At 44.5% G+C, this 19,721-nt stretch overlaps 1 protein-coding gene across 6 annotated transcripts in view; it reads left to right on the top strand.

The window, feature by feature from the left end:
* Window positions 1-3,941: 3,941 nt before the first annotated feature.
* The window catches only part of TXNRD3 (thioredoxin reductase 3), a gene marked incomplete at its 5' end in the record, with an annotated part of 41,742 nt that continues 25,962 nt past the window's right edge, over window positions 3,942-19,721 (top strand). For all 6 annotated transcript variants that reach the window (XR_014232237.1, XR_014232238.1, XM_082345221.1 and 3 more), the window contains 3 exons: window positions 3,942-4,790; window positions 18,026-18,086; window positions 19,069-19,178. Coding sequence is in view for 4 of the 6 variants with exons in the window: in XM_082345221.1 (XP_082201347.1) it covers window positions 3,942-4,790; window positions 18,026-18,086; window positions 19,069-19,178 (1,020 nt within the window). The remainder of the gene's footprint in view (window positions 4,791-18,025; window positions 18,087-19,068; window positions 19,179-19,721) is intronic.

Here is a 19,721-nt window from a genome sequence, read left to right as displayed (position 1 = left end):
GCCTCCATGCCTGGGAGGGGAGAGTGAGTCTCTGCTCCAGCGGGACCTGAATCCCACTCTGGTGGGTCCCTTGGCTCAGGGGAGCCGTGCTGGGCTGACCAAAGGCTCCTCCACGTGCGGAAAACAGGGAAAGAAGCACAGCAAAGTCTGAACGTCTCAGAACACCCGGAGTGCCGCCCGAGGAAATAGTCCATTCGCGCCCCGTGCACAGGGGAAAGGAAAAGAGAGCCCACCGAGAAAGAGAGGTCCCCTTCTGCTACCTTCTGAAATCCTTGTTTTCTTTCCCCGTGGGAGACTGTTGGCAAAAGTAGCCCCGGTTTTGTCCCCTCCCTGTGTGCATGTCCTCGGTGATGGGACTGCAGCCCGTCCTGTCACGAGGAGGGCAGGGTACCTCCCTCTGGCCCTTTGGTCGACAGGAAGTCGCAAAAGAGAAGGTGTTCTGGTTCCCAGCCAAGGCCTCCAGAGGCCTTGCATGTTTCCTGTCTCTCAGAGATCTCTGGGCCTGCCTGCTGCAGGATGAGTCACCCAGCTGTCCCAGCTGAATCTCCGGATGTGCTAGGAAGCTGCACGGAGAGGAGTGAGGCCGCACATTGATTCAGGGCTGACTCACAGCTGACACGGCAGCGAGCCCTGCAGAGCCCAGCTCAGAAGGGCAGAACCCTGCCACCTCAGATCACGAGCAACACTGAGGGTTGTCGATGAAGGGTGGTTCCTTACGCAGCAACAGCTAACTGACACACCCACTGCCTTTATTTTTCTGCCCATCCTGGACCCACTCAAGGTCACCCAGCTGGGTAGCCACGTCTCTGGGTTATTCCCCCACTCTCTGCCCTCTGGGGCTTGGTGATAGGAAAGCAGCCTCCCACTAAGGAAACTTTACAAACACTGGGTGTCCGCGGAGGCCGGGCTGGTGAGCCCTCTGCACTGAGGGGCAGCAGGGGGCTGCCGCCCAGTCTCCGTTTTTTTCCTGAACATTTTCCTCCTTCTCTTTGAGACAACTGCTCTGTGAGATGGCGGATTGGCTTCCTGCAATGGCTTCCATTCACTAACCTCCTAGGGTGGACTCACCTTTTCCTCCTGGAGCATTTCTTCAAAGATTAGCTCCTCATTTGGGTGAAGGGGAGCCTCAAATAACTTCTTGAGAAATGCTCTGTGCAGGGTCAAACTCCTGAGTCCTTCCATGTCTGAAAACACCTTTACTTTGCCTTTAAACATTGGCTTGTTCTAGATGTCTAGGTGCAAAATTAATGTTCCTCACAAATTTAGAGGTGGTGTTCCTTTTCCCCCCAGCACCCAGAGTTACTGGTGAGGCATCTGATGCCAAATGCATCCACCCTGCACCCACCTTTTTTGGAAGCTCGTAGGATATTTCCATTATTCTTGATATTCTGAAATTTTGTGCTGCTGTCATGTGGGTCTTTTTGATCCATTATGCTGGGCACTCAGAGGGCCCTTCTGGCCTGAAGGCTCATGTGCTGGGAAGTTGTCTCCTATTATTACTATTATTTTCCTATTTCTGTCCCTTTTTCTCTGTCTATATTTTTGGAGCTTCTATTGGACAGACATTGTTAACCTCATGGATTGATTTTTTTGGTTTCTTCTTTCATACTTTCTGCCTCTTTATTGTGCCATATTGTGGGAAATTTTCTTATACATAGACACGTGCGTATACATAGAAATATATAAGTGTAGATAATAATTATGTAATATATATAATTCATATCATACTTATAATATACATAATAATTTATATTATGTACAATATTTTTATATATAAATAAGTTTTGGCAACAATACATCAAATTTCTGAGTTCTAGTTTTCTAATTGTTTCTTGTTTTATTTACTCGTATTTTCTTTATTTAACAACTTAATTCACATGCCATGAAATGCACCCACTTAAAGTGTAAATTCAAAGGCTTTTAGTATATTCACAGGGTTATGCATCCATCGCCACAATTTTAGAACTTTTTTTTCTCAAAAAATATCCTATAAGCCTTAGCCATCACTCCCCATGCCGCCCTATTTTCTCCCCTGCTGCCCAGCCCGAGGCAACCACTAATCTAGTTTCTGTGTCAATGTCTTCTTGGCTCTATCATCTGATTTCTTGAATCTGACTTCAATGAATTAAGGACTTACAAGGGATAAGAGGTGATTAATTAGTCTGTTTCCTGCCCCAAGAGACAAATATGGAAGAAAAAGACAAATATATGTTGAAAATTAAAGGACAGAAAATGATATGTATATAGATACCAACAAAAGAAAGTAGATTTGGCCACAGTAATATTTGGAAAAATAGAATTTAATGACTGAAGAGTTAACAAGGACAAAGAAGAATATTTTATGATAAAAAATATACTCCATTAAGAAATTATGAGTCATGAGTTTTTCTGCACCTAACATCATAATGCTGAAATATTTTTATTTGTTAAGATGCTTTTTATTGCAAGTAACAAAAACCACAACTCGAGCTGGCTTACATAATAAAGGGAATTGAAGGGAATTGCAGTGCTGATTCTGGAGAAGGCAGTACCCCAGAGAGAGGGGCCCGGGACCTGAGTCTGTCCCTCCTCTGACATCCGTGGGGCCTTGGGAAGATCCTGTTCTCATCCCCATCCTTAGCTGTCTCACCTGTGAGGTGGAGACAATGATCTCTCCTTTCTGGGGCTGTTGGGAGGAGTAAATAATGAAACTTCACACATGTACTGATTGTGTGCTTACCAGGTGCCAGATGCTGTCTTAAGCACTTTATGTGTATTGACTCTTGTAAATTCACATCAACCCTTTGAGGTAGGAACTGGTATTAGTCTCATCCTATGACTGTTGTCTCAGACCACTGACTAGGAAGCAGTGGGGCTGGGATTCTGAGCCAGGCTGTCTGGCTTCAGAGCCTGTGCTTTTTCAGAGCTTAATTAAAATACAGTTTCCTAAAAACAGTGTCATGGTTCTGAAAGGCCCACCAGTGAAGCTTTGATGGATCAACTAGACGTAAGGCCATGAACAGGATACAAAGGAAAACCCAGGAAGCAGGGAAGCAGAAAGAAATGTGTTATCCTTTCTCTCAATGACCCAGCCTCTGGCCAAGGAGAGGACCGGAGGCTGAGGACGGGGAGGGGATGGGATGGTTCCTCGTAAGGAGGCCTGACTGTGAAACTCTTGAATTTTGAAAACTAAGGTTAGAGGCATCCTCGGGGCCAAGCAGATAACAAATTTGGCACAAGGGTGTTGAGGACAATAAACCTTAAGTTGAAGCTGTGGGCAGCCCTTTCTCCTTCTTACTATCATATCTGTAGCCATAAAGCCAACTCCACAGTAAGGTAGGTGAGACTTAGAAAGCAACCTGCAAGGGGCTGTGAGTGAATGGTCAGCAGGAGACCTGGACTGACCTCGGCCTGCCTGAGAAATGACCTCAGGCATCTCCCTCTCATACCGTCCCCTAGAAAAAGCTAGATTTGCTGGATGAGGGAGAACATCTAGGCTGAGTAAACAGAAAATGCAAAGACCCTAATGCGGGACTGTGTTTGACATAACTGAGGCACAGGGAGAAAGCCAGTGTGGCTGAAGCACCGTGAACCACAAGGTGTCAGGAGATGACCCCTGAGAGGGACCAGGCCACGCCTGCTGGTCTTGTGGTTGAATGTCTCTCTTTATTGGGGTTTAATACATTCATCCTACAGCCGCAGGGGGCTGTAAGTCATGGTGAGCAAGTTAGCCCTGAGATCCCCCACCCAGCCACCCAAATGATGGATACAGGATTCCTGCTCTGGCACAGATGACTTCAGGGTCCCTTTATTAGAAGTGCCTCCAGAATTCTATGCAGTAGGGACTGAGGGGTAGCGACCTAGGAAATTCCTTTAAAAACTTCGTAGCGATAAGAAACACAGTAGTATTTTTATTTACTTTGCTGGATATAAGCTTTAAAAAATAGCCATCTTTCCTAAAGATGGTTTTATTTATTCACTCTTTCCAAAGATTGAGACATCCATCCTCACTGAAGACCATACATCTATTTTTAAGGTGGCCTAAAGGGGTTTGTGGAGTGGAAGTAAGACTGGAAGTATGTTCTCCACAGGGGTCACCCCTGGGAGATCACACAGAGACTGGGCGGTCCCGCGGTGCGCGTACCAACGTTGGGATAATAAGACCATACAGCTTGGCACCCGCCCCTTTGCGAAGGGCAGCCGAGTCCCCACAGAGGCCGGGTAGAGACCTAGTTCGCATGCGCCGGGGTCGGAGGCGGAGCCGGGGTCGGAGGCGGAGCCGGGGTCGGAGGCGGAGCCGGGGTCGGAGGCGGAGCCGGGGTCGGAGGCGGAGCCGGGGTCGGAGGCGGAGCCGGGGTCGGAGGCGGAGCCGGGGTCGGAGGCGGAGCCGGGGTCGGAGGCGGAGCCGGGGTCGGAGCGAGCGGCCGTTGCGGGGTGTGGGCGGCACTCGGGCTACCTGCGTAACCTCCGTCCGCTCTCCCGGAGCCGGTGTCTCCTCTCCGGGTAGGCCCGGCCCAGCCGGGAGTGACACCGCGGCCCTGGCGCAGCTGCCGCCGCAGCCGCCACCGCCCTCGCGGGCGCAGACGTCCCCGGGACCGGCGAGCGGCGCCGCCCCCAACCGCCGACTGGGCAATGTCCGCGGCGTATCCGTGCCGCAGTCGCCGCCCGGGCGCCGGGCCCGCTTGTCCGCCCCCGGGACCAGCCGCCTGTCTTTCGCGGCCCGCGAGGAGCTTCAGCGCCGCCTGCTGGGCCTCATCGAGGGCCACCGAGTGGTCATCTTCAGCAAGAGCTACTGTCCGCACAGTGCGCGGGTAGGCGGGCAGGGGCTTCCGGGCCCACTGGTCCGTCGCGTCTGCGGCCCCCCACCACTGCCCGGGTCCGCTGGTCCGTGCCCGCCCGCTCCCCGGGCCTCGGGCCCGTCCGTTCCGCCCTCGTCCGCGGACCCGGTCCGGAAGGCTACACCGGCCCCGCCGTCCTCGGCTGGGCCACGCGGTCCTGCCTTCAGTCTCCGGACGGGCCTGCGGGCGTGAGCCGCTGTCCTACCCTGGCCGCGAGCTTGGTGGACGTGGGCGGGGGATCCGGAGGGAAAAGGTCTCACGGGTCCTGTCCTGGGAGGAGAGCAGCGGGGAGAGGCCGGCGCTGGTCCCGTGCCGACCGCGTGCCCCTGATCCGCTTGGCGCCTCAGCGGCAGTTTGGGCCGGACTGCACGCGGCCCCTCACTGCACCTGTGTTGTGAGTTTGAGCAGTGATCCTCTGGAAGACAAACCCATCTGTATGATGGCACTTTGCATATTTGAGCTATGCTTCACGTTATTGAGAGTCGAAATAATACGCGGAAGATGCACAAGCACAAACTGTTGGGATAGGTGCGTGAAATTATGATTTTCAATCTTATTTTCAGATTTCCATTGACTTATACGTTGTTCAGGCAAACGTGTATCTCGCACGTGCACCTTACAGTTTCTCTAGGAAGACCACACTCCGGCGGGAGCCTCCTGATCCCCCTGGTTTATACCACCCCCCCGCCCTCCTCCCACCAGGGTGACCACTAGCCAGAATTCCTTGCTTTTCCTTACAGTTTTGCCGCCAAACATATGTATCATTAAACCGTACTTTGTTCCTTTTGGCACTTTATGTTAAGTAGAATCATGCATTTGTATTCTGCACTTTTTTCCCTCAACAGTTATGTTTTAGAGATTGATGCATGTTAGTACCTGTAACGGGTTTGTTAATTTTCGTTACTGTACTCTTCCCTAGGATGACTCATAACCACAGTGTATCAGTTCTGCTGTTTCTAGTATTTTGCTCTTCAATACAACATGGTTATGCCTATTCTTACCGTATGGCCCAGTGCACGTACACAAGACTCGCTATTTTAGAGTAGGCTTTTGAAGCTGAACGGCTGGCCCACAGAGGAAGCATGATTTCTTCCTTAACGAGGTGATACCAAAATGTTTTTCCACGTGGTCATACCACTTACCCTGCCACTGGCAGGGTATTAACAGTTCCCATTGCTCTACATCCTTGCCAACAGTTGTTATATTTAATTATTGCCATTCTGGCATTTATGAGATGGTATTTCATTGTGGCTTTAGCTTTGCGTTTCCCTGATAACGTTGAACATCTTTTCATGTGTTTACGGGTCATTTGAGTTTCCTCTTCTGCAGAATGTTCCAGTATTTTGCTTATTTCTCTATTAGGTTGTTTTATTTATTTATTGTTACTGATTTATAGACGTTCTTTATGTATTTTGGATACTAGTCCTCTGGTGATATGTATTGGAAAATCACCCAGATTTGGCTTTTCTTTTTACTCTCTTTTTGGGATCTTTTGGTTAACTGAAGTTTGGAAGTTTAACATGGTTGACTCTATCACTCTTTTTCTTTTCTGGTTTGTGCTTTTTGTGTCTTATTTAAGAAATCTGTTTCTACTCTGAGGTCATAAAGATACTCTCCTGTATTAGCTCCTGAAAGTTTTAGAGTGTGCTTTTCACACCCCCCTTCTTTAATTCCGCCTGGACTTGAAGCTGAGGACGTGTGGGGATCCAGTTCATTTTTTCTTTATAACTTGTCAGTTGTCCCTGCTTCATTTTTTGGAGAGTCCATTCTTTCCACGGTGGTTTGAATGCTCACTCGTCACCTGTCAGGTTCTCACATATGTATTGGTCTCTTTCTAGCCTCTGTCTTCTTTCTCTACGTATTTAAGTAGTCCTTTGGAGCTTATAAAAGGGCCAAGCAGTCAGAACTGTGCCTGGCCACTGCTGTGTCGCTGGGGCCTAGAATAGTATGAGGCAGGTAAGTGAGTTGAGTGAATAAACAGCCTTAGGTTGTTCTGGTCAAACCTTTGCTGACACAGAAAATCTTAGGACCGATGATTTTCTGTTCTGTGTGCGTCACCCCTTCCAACAACGTGGCCACTACTTTGAGTTCTGTTACATAATTGGACAGCTCTGTTTACTGGAATTTTTAAAAAATTGAGCCCAAATCTGTCTCCCTGAAACATTTACTCACTTTTGGAGGTGATTGTTGCTCCAGTGCACAGAATTGAGAATCTGGCTTCTACTTGGATGGCAGATATTTCAGTATTTTCCCTGAGTGTTTTTCTTTCCTGGCCCAGCTTTTCACGTGTTTATGTCATTTGTCTTTACATGTGACCCTTCACTAAATGGATTGTGCAGTAGTTTGACCATGAACCGCTTAAATGTGTCACCCAGACTGGACACCGTATTCCACATCCCTACCTGTGCAGAGTCAGGTAGAGAGGTTTGTTCCTTTATTGGGACGCTAATGTCATTCAGCAAGTGTTGCTGGGTGCTTAGTGTTTTGGGCCGCAGAAATGAATAAACTGTGGCCTTGCCTCCCGAGAACTCATGGTCTAATGGAGCTGTAATCAGCCAGTTCTCAGGTACCCAAAGAAACGCGTGTGCGAGACAGGTGCTGTGGGAATGAGAGACAAAAACAGCTGCTTCTGTGGGGATCAGAAAAATTAAGCACGTGATGTTTAAGCTGGTCTTTGAGGGATCAGGTGGATGTAGGCAAGGAATAGCATCTAGCTGAGGAGTTCCTATAAGCAAAGGTAGGAGATGATGCCATGAAAATAGTGGGGCTGAACACAGGGTGTATGAAAGGGAATCAGGAGAGTAAAGTGGCAAATGGCCGAACTTCAGTTTCTCAGCGGCATTGAGATCTAAAAATGCGTGCTGTTAAGTGTGGACTTCATGATGTCAGACTTGTGAGGAGTGAAAGGGTCTGACCTGTGACCTGGAATCTGGCAACAGTGTGAGGAGTGGGCTGAACGTGCAGGCACCTGACCAGGCGGGAAGTTCCTGTGAGCCACGTGCAAGACCATGGCCCAAAGGAAATAGTGAAAAACACGCCCTCATTTTTTAGCCCCTTCGCCACATTAATTGTAAGCCATGTTTTCCCCAACCCTTAATTCATACGTCTGTGGATTAAAAATGTATACTTCCGTTGGTTAGCTTTTTTGTTCTGTAGTAAAATACACGTAACGTAAGGTTTTCCGTTTTAACCATTTTAAGTTCAGTGGCGTCAAGCACATTCACGTTGCTGTGCAGCCGTCACCACCAGCCAACCACGGAGCTTTTCTCATCTTCCCCAGCTGACACTCTGTCCCCATTAAACAGTGACTCCCCATCCCTCCCCAGCCCCTGGCCCTGCCATCTGCTTCCTGTCTTAGGAATCTGGCTCCTCTAGGGACCTCATATAAACGGAATCGTACAGTATTTGTCGTTTTCTGACTGGCTGATTTCATTTAGTCTAATGTCCTCAAAGTTCATCTGTGTTGTAGCATGGGTCACAGTTCCCTTCCTTTTTAAGGCTGAATACTATTCCACTGTCTGTATAGACCATATTCCCTTTATCCATTCATCCGTCAATGAACAATTGGGTCACTTCCACATTTTGGCTACTGTGAATATTGCTGCTGTGAACATGGGTGTACAAATATCTGTTTGGGTCTCTTTTCAATTCTTTTGGGCTTATACCCAGAGGGGGAATTGCTGGCTCATATGGTATTTCTATGTATTTTTAATTTTTTGAGGAACCACCATACTGTTTTCCATAGGGGCCATAGTATTTTAAATTCCCACCAGCAGTGCACAAAGGTTCCAGTTTCTCCACATCCTTGCCAACACTTGTTATTTTCTGTTTTTTATACTGTGTTTGTTTTGATAACAGTTATCCTAATGGTTGTGAAGTGGTATCTCATTGTGGTTTGATTTGCGTTTCTCTAATGATTAATGATGTTGAATATCTTTTCACATGATTATTGACCACTTATTAATGGACAGTATCTCTTTTGGAGAACAGTCTATTCAAGTACTTTGTCAATTTTTAAATTGGGGTTTTTCTTGTTTGTTTAGTTTTAGTTCTCTATATATTCTATATGTTAATGCCTTATGAGATATTTGATTTGAAATATGTCTCCAATTCTGGAGTTGCCTCTTTACTCAGTTGATAATGTCCTTTAATGCACAAAATTTTTAACTTTCATGAGGTCCAATTTCTCTGTTTTCTTTTGCTGCCTATTCCTTTGGTGTCATATGCAAAATACCACCAAATCCAATGCCATAGAGCTTTTGTCCTATGTTTTCTTCTAGGAGTTTTATAGTTTTAGCGCTTACATTTAAGTCTTTAATCCATTTTGAGTTGATTTTTGTATATGGTGTTAGGTAAGGGTCCAACTTCATTCTTTTGCATATGGATATCCAGTTTTTTCAGCTCCGTTTATTGAAAAGACTGTCATTTCCCCATTGAATGGTCTTGACACCATTATCAAAAGTTATTTGACCTTATATGTGAGGCTTTATTTCTTGGCTCTCTATTTTCTTCCGCTGCTCTTCATGTCTGTCTTTATGCCAGTACCACACTGTTTTGGTTACTGTAGCTTTGTAGCAATTTTTGAAATCAGGAAGTGTGAGACCTCCAACTTTGTTCTTCTTTATCAAGAATTTTTCAGCTATTCAGGGCTCTTTTGAGATTCTATATGAATTTTAGGATGGATTTTTCTATTTCTGCAAAAATCACTGTTGGGATTTTGATAGAGATTAGATCACTTTGGGTGGGTAGTATTGAAATCTTAACAATATTAAGTCTTCTAATCTGTGAACATAGGATTTCTTTCCAGTTATTGGTATCTTCTTTAATTGTTTCATCAATGTGTTGTAGTTTTTAGTGCACAAGTCTTTGCCTCCTTTGTTAAGTTTATTCCTAAATGTTCTTCTTCATGATATTGTAAGTGGAATTCTTTTTTTAATTTCTTTTTTTGGATTATTCATTATTAGTATATAGAAAAACAACTGATTTTTGTGTGTTGATTTTGTGTCCTAAACTTTCCTAAATTTTTTATTAGTTATAAGAGTATTTTGTACAATCTTTAGGAATTTATACATATAAGATCATTTCGTCAGTGAACAGAGATAATTTTACTTTTTTTTTTTCCAGTTTGGTTGCCCTTTATTACTTTTATTTTTTGTCTTATTTCTCTAGCTTGGACTTCCAGTACTATATTGAGTAGAAATGGTGGAAGTGGGCATCCTTGTCTTGTTTCTGATCTTAGTGGAAACGCTTTCAGTCTTTTGCCATCAAGTCTGATGTTAGCTGTGGGCTTTTTTATATGGCCTTTATATGCTGAGGTAATTTCTTTCTATTCTTAGTCTGTTGAGTGTTTTTATCATGAAAGGGTGTTGAATTTTCTTAAATGCTTTTTCTGCATCCATTGAAATGATCATGTGGTTTTTTTTCTCTTAATTCTGTTAACGTGATGTGTACTACATTGATCTATGTTTGTATGTTGAACCATCCTTGCATTCTAGGAATAAATCCCACTTGATTATAGTGTATAATAGTTTTAATATTCTGTTGAATTCCTATTGCTAGTATTTATTTTGTTGAGGATTTTTCAGTCAATATTTATGAGGGATATTGGTCCATAGTTTTCTTGTGGTGTCTTTGGCTTTGTTTTCAGGGCAATGGTAGTCACATAGAATGAATTTGGAAGTGTTCCCTCTTCAGATTTTTGGGAGACTTTGAGGAGGATTGGTGTTCACTCTTCTTTATATGTTCAGTAGAATTCACCAGTGAAGCTATCTGGTCCTGGGCTTTTCTTCATTGGGAGGCTTTTGATTACTGATTCAGTCTCCTTACTAGTTACAGGTGTATTCACCTTTTCTACTTATTCATGATTCAGTCTTAGTAGGTTCCATGTTTCTAGGAATTTATCAGTTTTATCTAGGTTATCCGATTTGTTAGAGTGTTCAGAGTACTGTCTTGTAATATTTCTGTAAAAACAGTAGTAATGTTGCCTCTTTCATTTCTGATCTTAGTTATTTGAGTCTTCTCTATTTTTTTCTTAGTCAATCTAGCTAAAGGTATGTCGATTTTTAGATCTTTTCAAAGAACCAACTCTTGGTTTTGTTAATTTTCTGTATTGTTTTTATATTCTCTATTTTGTTTATCTCTGCTCTTATTTCCTCTCTTTTGCCAGCTTTGAGTTTAGTTTGTTCTTTTTCTAGTTAAGGTGTAAAGTTAGGTTGTGATTTAAGGTCTTTCTTCTTTCTTAATGTAAACATCTATAGCTGTAAATTTTTCTCTTATCACTACTTTCACTGCATCCCATAAGGTTTGGTATGTTGTGTTCTCATTTTCACTTGTCAAGATATTGTATGATTTCCCTTGTGGCTTCTTCTTTGACTTATTGTTTAAGAGTGTGATGTTTAATTTCCACATATTTGTGAATTTTCTAGTTTTCCTTCTGCTCTGATTTCTAGTTTCAATCTACTGTGATAAGAAAAGATACTTTATATATTTTAATCTTTTTATTAAGACTTCTTTTGTGGCCTAGGCTATGATGTATCCTGGAGAATGTTCCATGTGTACTTGAGAAGAATGTGTATTCCATGTTTGTTGGGTGGAGTGTTATGTAATGTGTCTGTTAGGTCCAATTGGTCTATTGTGTTCTTCCAGTCCTCTATTTCGTCATTGGTCTTCTGTCTGGTTGTTCTATCCATTTTTGAAAGTGGAATATTGAAGTCTTCTACTATAATTTAGTTCTATCAGTTTCTTTCTTCAATTTGGTCAGTGTTTGCTTCATATATTTAGAAGCTCTGAGGTTTGGTAGATATATTTTTATGATTGTTATGTCTTCTTGGTAAATTGACACACAATGTCCTTTTAACATATAATGTGCTTTTTTGGACTTCCCTAGTGGTGCAGTGGTTAAGAATCTGCCTGCCAATGCAGGGGACACGGGTTTGATCCCTGGGCTGGGAAGATCCCACATGCTGTGGAGCAACTAAGCCCCTGTGCCACAACTCCCAAGCCTGTGCTCTAGAGCCCACGCACCACAACTACTGAAGCCTGTGCACGCTAGAGTCTGCATGCCTCAACTACTGAGCCTTCACGCTCTAGGGTCCACGTGCTACAACTACTGAGCCTGTGTGCTGCAACTACTGAGGTCCACGTGCTTAGAGCCCGTGCTCCACAGCAAGAGAAGCCACCACAATGAGAAGCCCACGCACCACAACGAAGAGTAGCCCCTGCTCGCCACAACTAGAGAAAGCGTGTGCACAGCAACAAAGACCTAACACAGCCAAAAAAATAAAAATAAAAAAAATAATAGTAATAATAAACTATATAATGTCCTTTTTAGTCTCTTATACCAGTTTTGGCATAAAGTCTATTTTGTTTTATATTAGTATAAACATTCCAGCTCTCTTTTGGTTACTATCTGCTTGGCATGTCTTTTCCATCCTTTCAGTTTCAGCCTATGTGTGTCCTTAGCTCTAAAGTGAGTCTTCTAGACAGCATAATGTTGGATCCTGTCTTTTTATCCATTCTGTCAGTCTATGTCTCTTGTTTGGGGAGTTTAATCCATTTACATTTAAAGTAATTATTGTTAGGAAAGGACTTGCTTTTGCCATTTTGGTATTTGTTTTCTGCATAGCTTATAGTTTTTGTCCCTCATTTCCTATCTTACTGTCTTCCTTTATGTTCAGTTGATTTTTTGTAAGGATACTTTTTGACTCCCTTCTTGTTTCCCTTGTGTATATTTTGTAGATATTTTTGTGGTTACCATTGGAATTACATATACCATCCGAAAGATGTAATCTGTTTTAAACTGATAGCAGTTTAACTTCCATCACATACAAAAACTCTACTTCTTACAGTTCTGACCCCTCCCCCTTCATCCCTTCATGTTATGTCACAAATTACATCTTTATACATTGTGTATCCATAGACTTATAGTTGTTTTCTGACTTATGTCTTTTAAATCCAATAGAAGAGTAAATAATGTAATTATAAGCTAAAATTACAGTAATACTGGTCTGTATGTTTGTATATGTTTACCTTTATGTGAGAGCTTTGTATTTTCATATGGCTTTGCATTCCTATCTAGCATGCTTTCATTTCAACTTGAAAGGCTGCCTATAGCATTTCTTGTAAGACAGGTCTAGTATTAATGTACTCCCTCAACTTTTGTTTATCTGAGAAAGTCTTAGCTTCTCCCTCAATTTTGAAGGACTTTTTTTGTTTTTTTTTTGGCCAGATATAGAATTCTTGGTTGATAATTGTTTTTTTTGTTTTTGTTTTTTTTCTTTCAGAACTTTAAATATATTATCCAGCTCTCTCTGGCCTATGAGGTTTCTACTGAGAAATCCACTTATAACCTTAATGAGGATCACTTGTAGGTGACGAGCTGCTGTTCTCTTGCTACTTTCAAGATTCTCTCTTTGTCTTTGGTTTTTGACGTTTTGATTATAATGTGTCTTGGTGTGAGTCTTTTTGTGTTTATCCTTCTTGGGGCTTTTTAAATTTTATTTATTTATTATTTTTGGCTGCGTTGGGTCTTCATTGCTGTGTGCGGGCTTTCTCTAGTTGCAGCAAGCAGGGGCTACTCTTTGTTGCGGTGCGCAGGCTTCTCATTGTGGTGGCTTCTCTTGTTGTGGAGCACGGGCTCTAGGGACTCGGGCTTCAGTAGTTGTGGCACGTGGGCTCAGTAGCTGTGGTTCACAGGCTCTAGAGCACAGGCTCAGTAGTTGTGGCACACAGGCTTAGTTGCTCCATGGCATGTGGGATCTTCCTGGACCAGGGATCGAACCCGTGTCCCTTGCATTGGCAGGCAGATTGTTAACCACGGTGCCACGAGGGAAGTCCCTTTCTTGGGGTTTTTTGAGTTTCTTGTATGTGTATATTCATGTCTTTCCTCAAATTTGGAGAGTTTTGGGGCATTATTTCTTCAAATAAGTTCTCTGCCCCATTTCTTCTTCTTTGGCTTCCATAATGTGTGTATTGTTTAATGGTCTCCCTCAAGTCACTTACTCCATGTTCATTTTTCTTCTTTCCTTTTCCTCCTCAGACCTAATAATTTCAAATGGCCTGTCTTCAAGTTTGGTGATTCTTTCTTCTCTCTGTTTGAGCCTGCTCTTGAATTCATCTAGTGAATTTTATAATTCATTGATTGTCTTTTTCACCTTCAGAGTTTCTGTTTGGTTATTTTTATCTCTTTGCTGATATTTTCATTTTATTCATATATCATTTTCCTGATTTCCTTTAGTTCTTTGTGTTTTCCTCTTTGAGCATATTTAAGACAGTTGTTTTCAAGTCTTTGTCTAGTAAGAATGAAGTCTATATGTGTTCAGGGACATTTTTGGAGATTCATTTTTTTCTTTGGGCCATTTTTTCCATTTCTTTGTATGCATGTTATCTTTTCTTGAAAATTTGGCATTATAAATACAGCCACCTCTCCCAGTCTTCACAGACTGGCTCCAAGTTAGGGAAGACTTGCCCTAACCAGTGCAGGATGGAGGCCTAAGCTCTTCTGAGGCCTTTTCTGGACATCTTCCCTGGGCCTGTATTTGTGCTTTTCACTCAGTCTCGGTTAGGCTTCACCGAGACCAGTCCTTCAGGCAGCCCTCACATGGGGGTGAGGGCCTCTCTGCTCTCTCCATGTTGTGAAAGAGACCGGAGGCCCAGGCTGCTGCTCCCCTCTTCCTGTGCCGTGCAGCACTGGGGAGATGGAAAGCGCCACAGAATTCTCTACCATTTAAATGTGGCTCTTTCTTCACTGAGCATTCACTTGGTTGCTGTAGATCTCTGACCAATTTCCAGAGCTTCTATTGAGTTATCTTACTTTGACATCATTTAGCTTCTTGGATTTAGATTGCAATTTTTCATCAAATTTGGGATATTTTTGTGTATCTCTTCAAATATTTCTTTTGCCCTTTTCTTTCTGTCTCTTACTGGTTTTCACACTGTGCATACATTGTGCTTAATGCGGTCCCATATTTCTCTAAGGTTCTGTCCTTTTTCTTTATCTCTTCTCTCTGTGGCTTGAGGCTGCATAAGCTCCACTTATCTGTCCTCAGCTTTGCTAATTCTGCCAGTTCAAGTCTAGTGTAGAGATACTATAGTGGAATTTTGACTTTAGTTACTGTACTTTCCCGTGATTTCCAGTTGGTTCCTTTATATAATTTCTGTCTCTTTATTGATATTTTCTACTGGATGAGACATTAGCATCATACCTTCCTTCATATCTCCTGAAGCATACTTTTCTCCAGTTCCTTGAATGTATTTACAGTGGCTACTTGGCCAGTTCCTCATGCTCTCTGGGACCTCTCAGAGGCAGGTTCTCTTGCCTGCTTTTCTTCCTGTGTATGGATCCACTTTCCTGTTTCTTTGTGTATCTGGTATTTTTTTTGTTGAAACCAGGACATTTTAGGTAATGTATGATATCAACTCCAGATACTGGACCCCTCCTTCTCTGTGGCTTGTTTCTGCTTGCTTGTTTATTTCTTTGTAGTGTGTTGGCTGGATTATTTGGGGGAAGTTTGTTTCCACCTGAAGATGGAGCCCCGCATGCTCCTCAGAGGTGCAGCCTTGGGCCTGCGCAGCCGCCCTGGGATAACGGGTTGAGCAGGGCTCTCGCTGGGTGTCCGTGTTACGTTGTCTGACCCTGTCAGTGTCATGCCAGGTGTTAGGGTTGAGCAGGGCTCTCACTGGGCATCCGTGTTACGTTGTCTGACCCTGTCACTGTCATGCCAGGTGTTAGGGTTGAGCAGGGCTCTCGCTGGGCGCCCGTGTTACATTGTCTGACCCTGTCAGTGTCATGCCAGGTGTTAGGGTTGAGCAGGGCTCTCACTGGGCGTCCATGTTACACTGTCTGACCCCGTCAGTGTCATGCCAGGTGTTAGGGTTGAGCAGGGCTCTCGCTGGGCGTCCGTGTTACGTTGTCTGACCCTGTCAGTGTCATGCCAGGTGTTAGGGTTGAGCAGGGCTCTCACTGGGCGTCCATGTTACACTGTCTGACCCCGTCAGTGTCATGCCAGGTGTTAGGGTTGAGCAGGGCTCTCACTGGGCGTCCATGTTACACTGTCTGACCCCGTCAGTGTCATGCCAGGTGTTAGGGTTGAGCAGGGCTCTCGCTGGGCGTCCGTGTTACGTTGTCTGACCCTGTCAGTGTCATGCCAGGTGTTAGGGTTGAGCAGGGCTCTCGCTGGGCGCCCGTGTTACACTGTCTGGCCCTGTCAGTGTCATGCCATGTGTTAGGGTTGAGCAGGGCTCTCGCTGGGCGTCCGTGTTACATTGTCTGATCCTGTCAGTGTCATGCCAGGTGTTAGGCTCCACCATTTGCAGGTTAGTTGCTCTGCTGTTTTTGACAATCCCCTGGGGTGTAAATTGTTCCGTTCGCTTATCTAATTAAATCTGGGCCCCTTTGCAGCTGTAGTTTTTGAGACAAATTTGCAGTTTGTTCTGACCCTAGAAGGGTTGTTGTTCGATAGGTCCTTCCCTGGCTCTCTGGTAAACCAGCTGGCTACAGAGGATGGAGCTACCAGCCTCCCCTTAACTGCTCACCACTGAAATCTCCATTGTTTCAGTTGCACCATTAGACTTGAACTTCCCCACAGTCTGTTTCAAATAAAGTCCGTTCCTTTGGGTAGAGTTTTGGAGCTCTCTGATCTTGTGGTTTACCTCTTGCCCTGAGCAGAGTCTCTGAGACCTTGCTCCAGAGCTGGGGTGGGGACAGCGACCCCCTTGTCTTGGAGGGACAACCTGCTTTATGAGCAGCTCTGGTGAGGCGGTGGCCTCTCCCAGCCTGGAACCTTGTCCCACCAGTGGGCCGGGGCCGGGGGGATCAGGGCCCCGGCGTTTTTGCCTGGGATAGAAACTTGGATTTATGAGTGGGGGTGGTTGAAGGAAGGGAGCTTTTCCCGTGTTGCTGGCCACGCCTCCCGGGAATATAGCCTCTGCCACTCAGAGCTGTGGGGAGGTTGGGAAATGGTGGTGGCCTGGCCCTTCTGCTGGCTGGGGTCTCAGGGAACAGGCAGCCTCATTCCCGTGGCCACGTCCACCTGGAGTGGAGCTTCCATCACGCTGACGGGCAGAGGAGGGAAGGCGCAGGTCATGGCTCAGGTGCCTCAGACTCTCCCGCTCTTACTGACATCTAGTAGATTTTCTTCAATAAATGTTTCCTTACTTGCTATGTGCCCTCAATTTCGAGAGACTTTAAATGGCTCTTTTTAAACAAGTTCCACCAGTTGTGGACGTTTGCCAGGGAGCAGGTCTGCCAAGTTCCTCACGCCTCCATCCTGGAATTGGAGCCCCTGGGCTTTACCTTGAGGGCTGAGGGCGTTGAAGGGTTGGAGCCCTGCTGAAAGCTGACCTCGTCAGCTGCAGCTTAGAGAACCCCTAGGAGGGAGCTGAGAAATTCCCGTGGTAGGTGTCACTGGCTGAGGACCGCGACTCGGGGGAACTGGAAAGATGAACGAGCTCCACGCAGAGGACTGTCGAGACTTGGTCATTAACTGGGTGGGTGAGGAGTTAGTGAGGGGAGGAAGACACCGCAGGAGAGGGAAGCACTGGAGTGACTCAGTCCGCGCTTCGCAAAGTGCTCAAAATGCAGATCAGCATCCAGGGCCTGCGTCCGCGTGTCTGACGACTCCTAGAGATGCCCAAGCTGCTGGCCCCCTATTTGAGTAGCAAGGACCTAGGGTTTTGTGTTCAAGCAACTGGCGAATGGTGACAGGGTGGAATTGTCCGTTTCCTTGTCTGTTTCCCCTACTGGAGGGCAGGGATTGTGTCTTTCTCATTGTTGTATCTTGAGTATGTAGAACAATGGATGACCTCTATAGTAGGTGTGTGATGGATGAGTATTTGTTGAATGGCTTAATGACTGTTGACAGAAAACACAAAGAGGAAAAGGGATGTGGGAACAGATGAATTTTATTTGGGGCATGCTGCATGTGAGGTACCTGTGGTCAGCCAGGTGGAGAAATATTGCTTGTCCTGAGTTCAGAAAGGGGATTTGGGCAAAAGTTACAGATTTGGAAATCGAGAATGCAGATTGTGAAGGAAGGAAAGAGATGGGGTGAGGTTTTTCTGGGACGATGCATAGAGGAAGGGGGAGAACATAGACCAGAGCTCATGTTCCTGAAGAACATCTGTTTTGAACATCCCTTGTTACTATGCCCATGTTTCATAGCTCTGTCTAATCTTTGTGAGAATAAAACTTGGGTGCATTTTTGTTGCAGGTTAAAGAACTCTTTTCTTCTCTGGGAGTTGACTGTAATATCTTGGAACTTGATCAAGTTGGTAAGTAGAATGATTAGTACACATTGTTGTTTGTAATAAATGTCAACAAGATTGACTTCTTTCCGTTTGCCTCATTCAATTCAATTTACTCCTGTCTCTTTCGGTTAGATGAGCTAATTTCATCTACATTCAACCCCGCGGAGAATGAACCTGTATATGAAAATAATTTGTGTAGATTTTTTTTGGTTTATGTTTTTTGCGTTTGAGGGGAGGGAGTAGAAGGAAGATGTATAAGCCGGTAACCTGGAAGTCCTTCAGGCATTTCAGATGTGTCTGCCAGCTTTCTAGCACAGTAGATTAAGCTGTGATAAATGAAGTGCATCTGCCCGTTTCCTGAGTGTATTACCCCGAGGGGCAACACGTTAGTTTTCCAGCTTTACACTTTTGAATTCCTGTCACCTGTGCACTTTACGCGTGCATGTGTTTTGCAGGAGTGGGAGACGTCATGGTGAACAAAAACCTGATCTGAGCCTTCGTGGACTTCACCCCTCCTTTTAGGCAGGTCACTTTAATAAGTGACGTGTTCTCAAATCTTTGAAACTTGTCTAGAGAGTATCCCAAGCAGGGTGCTGGAAGTACTTACGGCCCAGTTCTATTTTTAGGGACCCTGATCATGAAGCTTTTTCAAATGTAATTACAGGAAATATTTCCTGAGTTACCACTGTTAAAGCAGATCTTATTTTATGTTTGCTCTTTAAAGAGGATTCTTATCTGTCTCTGCCTAGTCATTGAATTATAAATCAGATTCTAATTTAGAAGTGTTTATTTTAAAAGGAGTCAGTAGACTGGTCTTTATTCTTTAAGGTTCCTTTTGAACACCTGAGTGTTTTCCCCTCTCGAGTCATCATTTATAAAGTTGTATGATATGCTGACCTTTGTGGGTGTGCAAACGTGGGCGTCTGAGTGTCATAACACTTCAGCTCGGCTCACAAAGGCTTAGAACCTTTGCAGTGTTTTACATATTTAATCTTTTATTCCTTAGACGATGGGGCCAGTGTTCAAGAGGTGCTGTCGGAGATCACTAATCAGAGGACTGTGCCCAGTATCTTTGTGAATAAAGTGCACGTGGGCGGATGTGACCGAACTTTCCAGGTAATGATAGTATCGTGTGTTCTGGAATGCTGTTTGTTCAAATTTTGTTTTAAAAAAATAATTAAAAGGGGGGGGGGGGAGATGGTTTTTAGAAGTCTATTCATTTGTGTCTTTCGGAGCTTGTAAACTCAGAAGCCTATAGGATGGTTATCAGGTCATCTTGATTACTTTAATGGAAATCAGCTTTTCTACGGATTCAAACTTCCGAAGCTGAGAAGGAAGAGGCTTTGAGTGAGGTTGCAGGGCAGACAGGTGAGCGGCCCTGCTCTTTTCCTCCTGATGGGACAGGGACAAGGCCTCTTCCCTCCTCAAGGTTTAGTGAAACGAGGTCAACACTCACATTCTGGTCCAGGGTACACAGAACTCCTACCAAGGCTGCTGACCCTGTGAGCTTTGCAAAGCTTTGCTTATTTGATTCCTAGAATGCAGAAATGAACAGGAATCGTTTGGTTAAGTAGAGATAGATAAAAATGGTTATTTATTAAATAAGGTCTGTATTTTACCTAGTTGTTTGCTTTTATTAAAATTCTGCTCTTGTATCCT

This window comes from Balaenoptera borealis (assembly GCF_965194805.1).
Source record: "Balaenoptera borealis genome assembly, chromosome: 12".
NCBI lineage: Eukaryota > Metazoa > Chordata > Mammalia > Artiodactyla > Balaenopteridae > Balaenoptera > Balaenoptera borealis.
The sequence above is the reverse complement of the archived record's forward strand: the minus strand, read 5'-3'. Positions and strand labels throughout refer to the sequence as shown.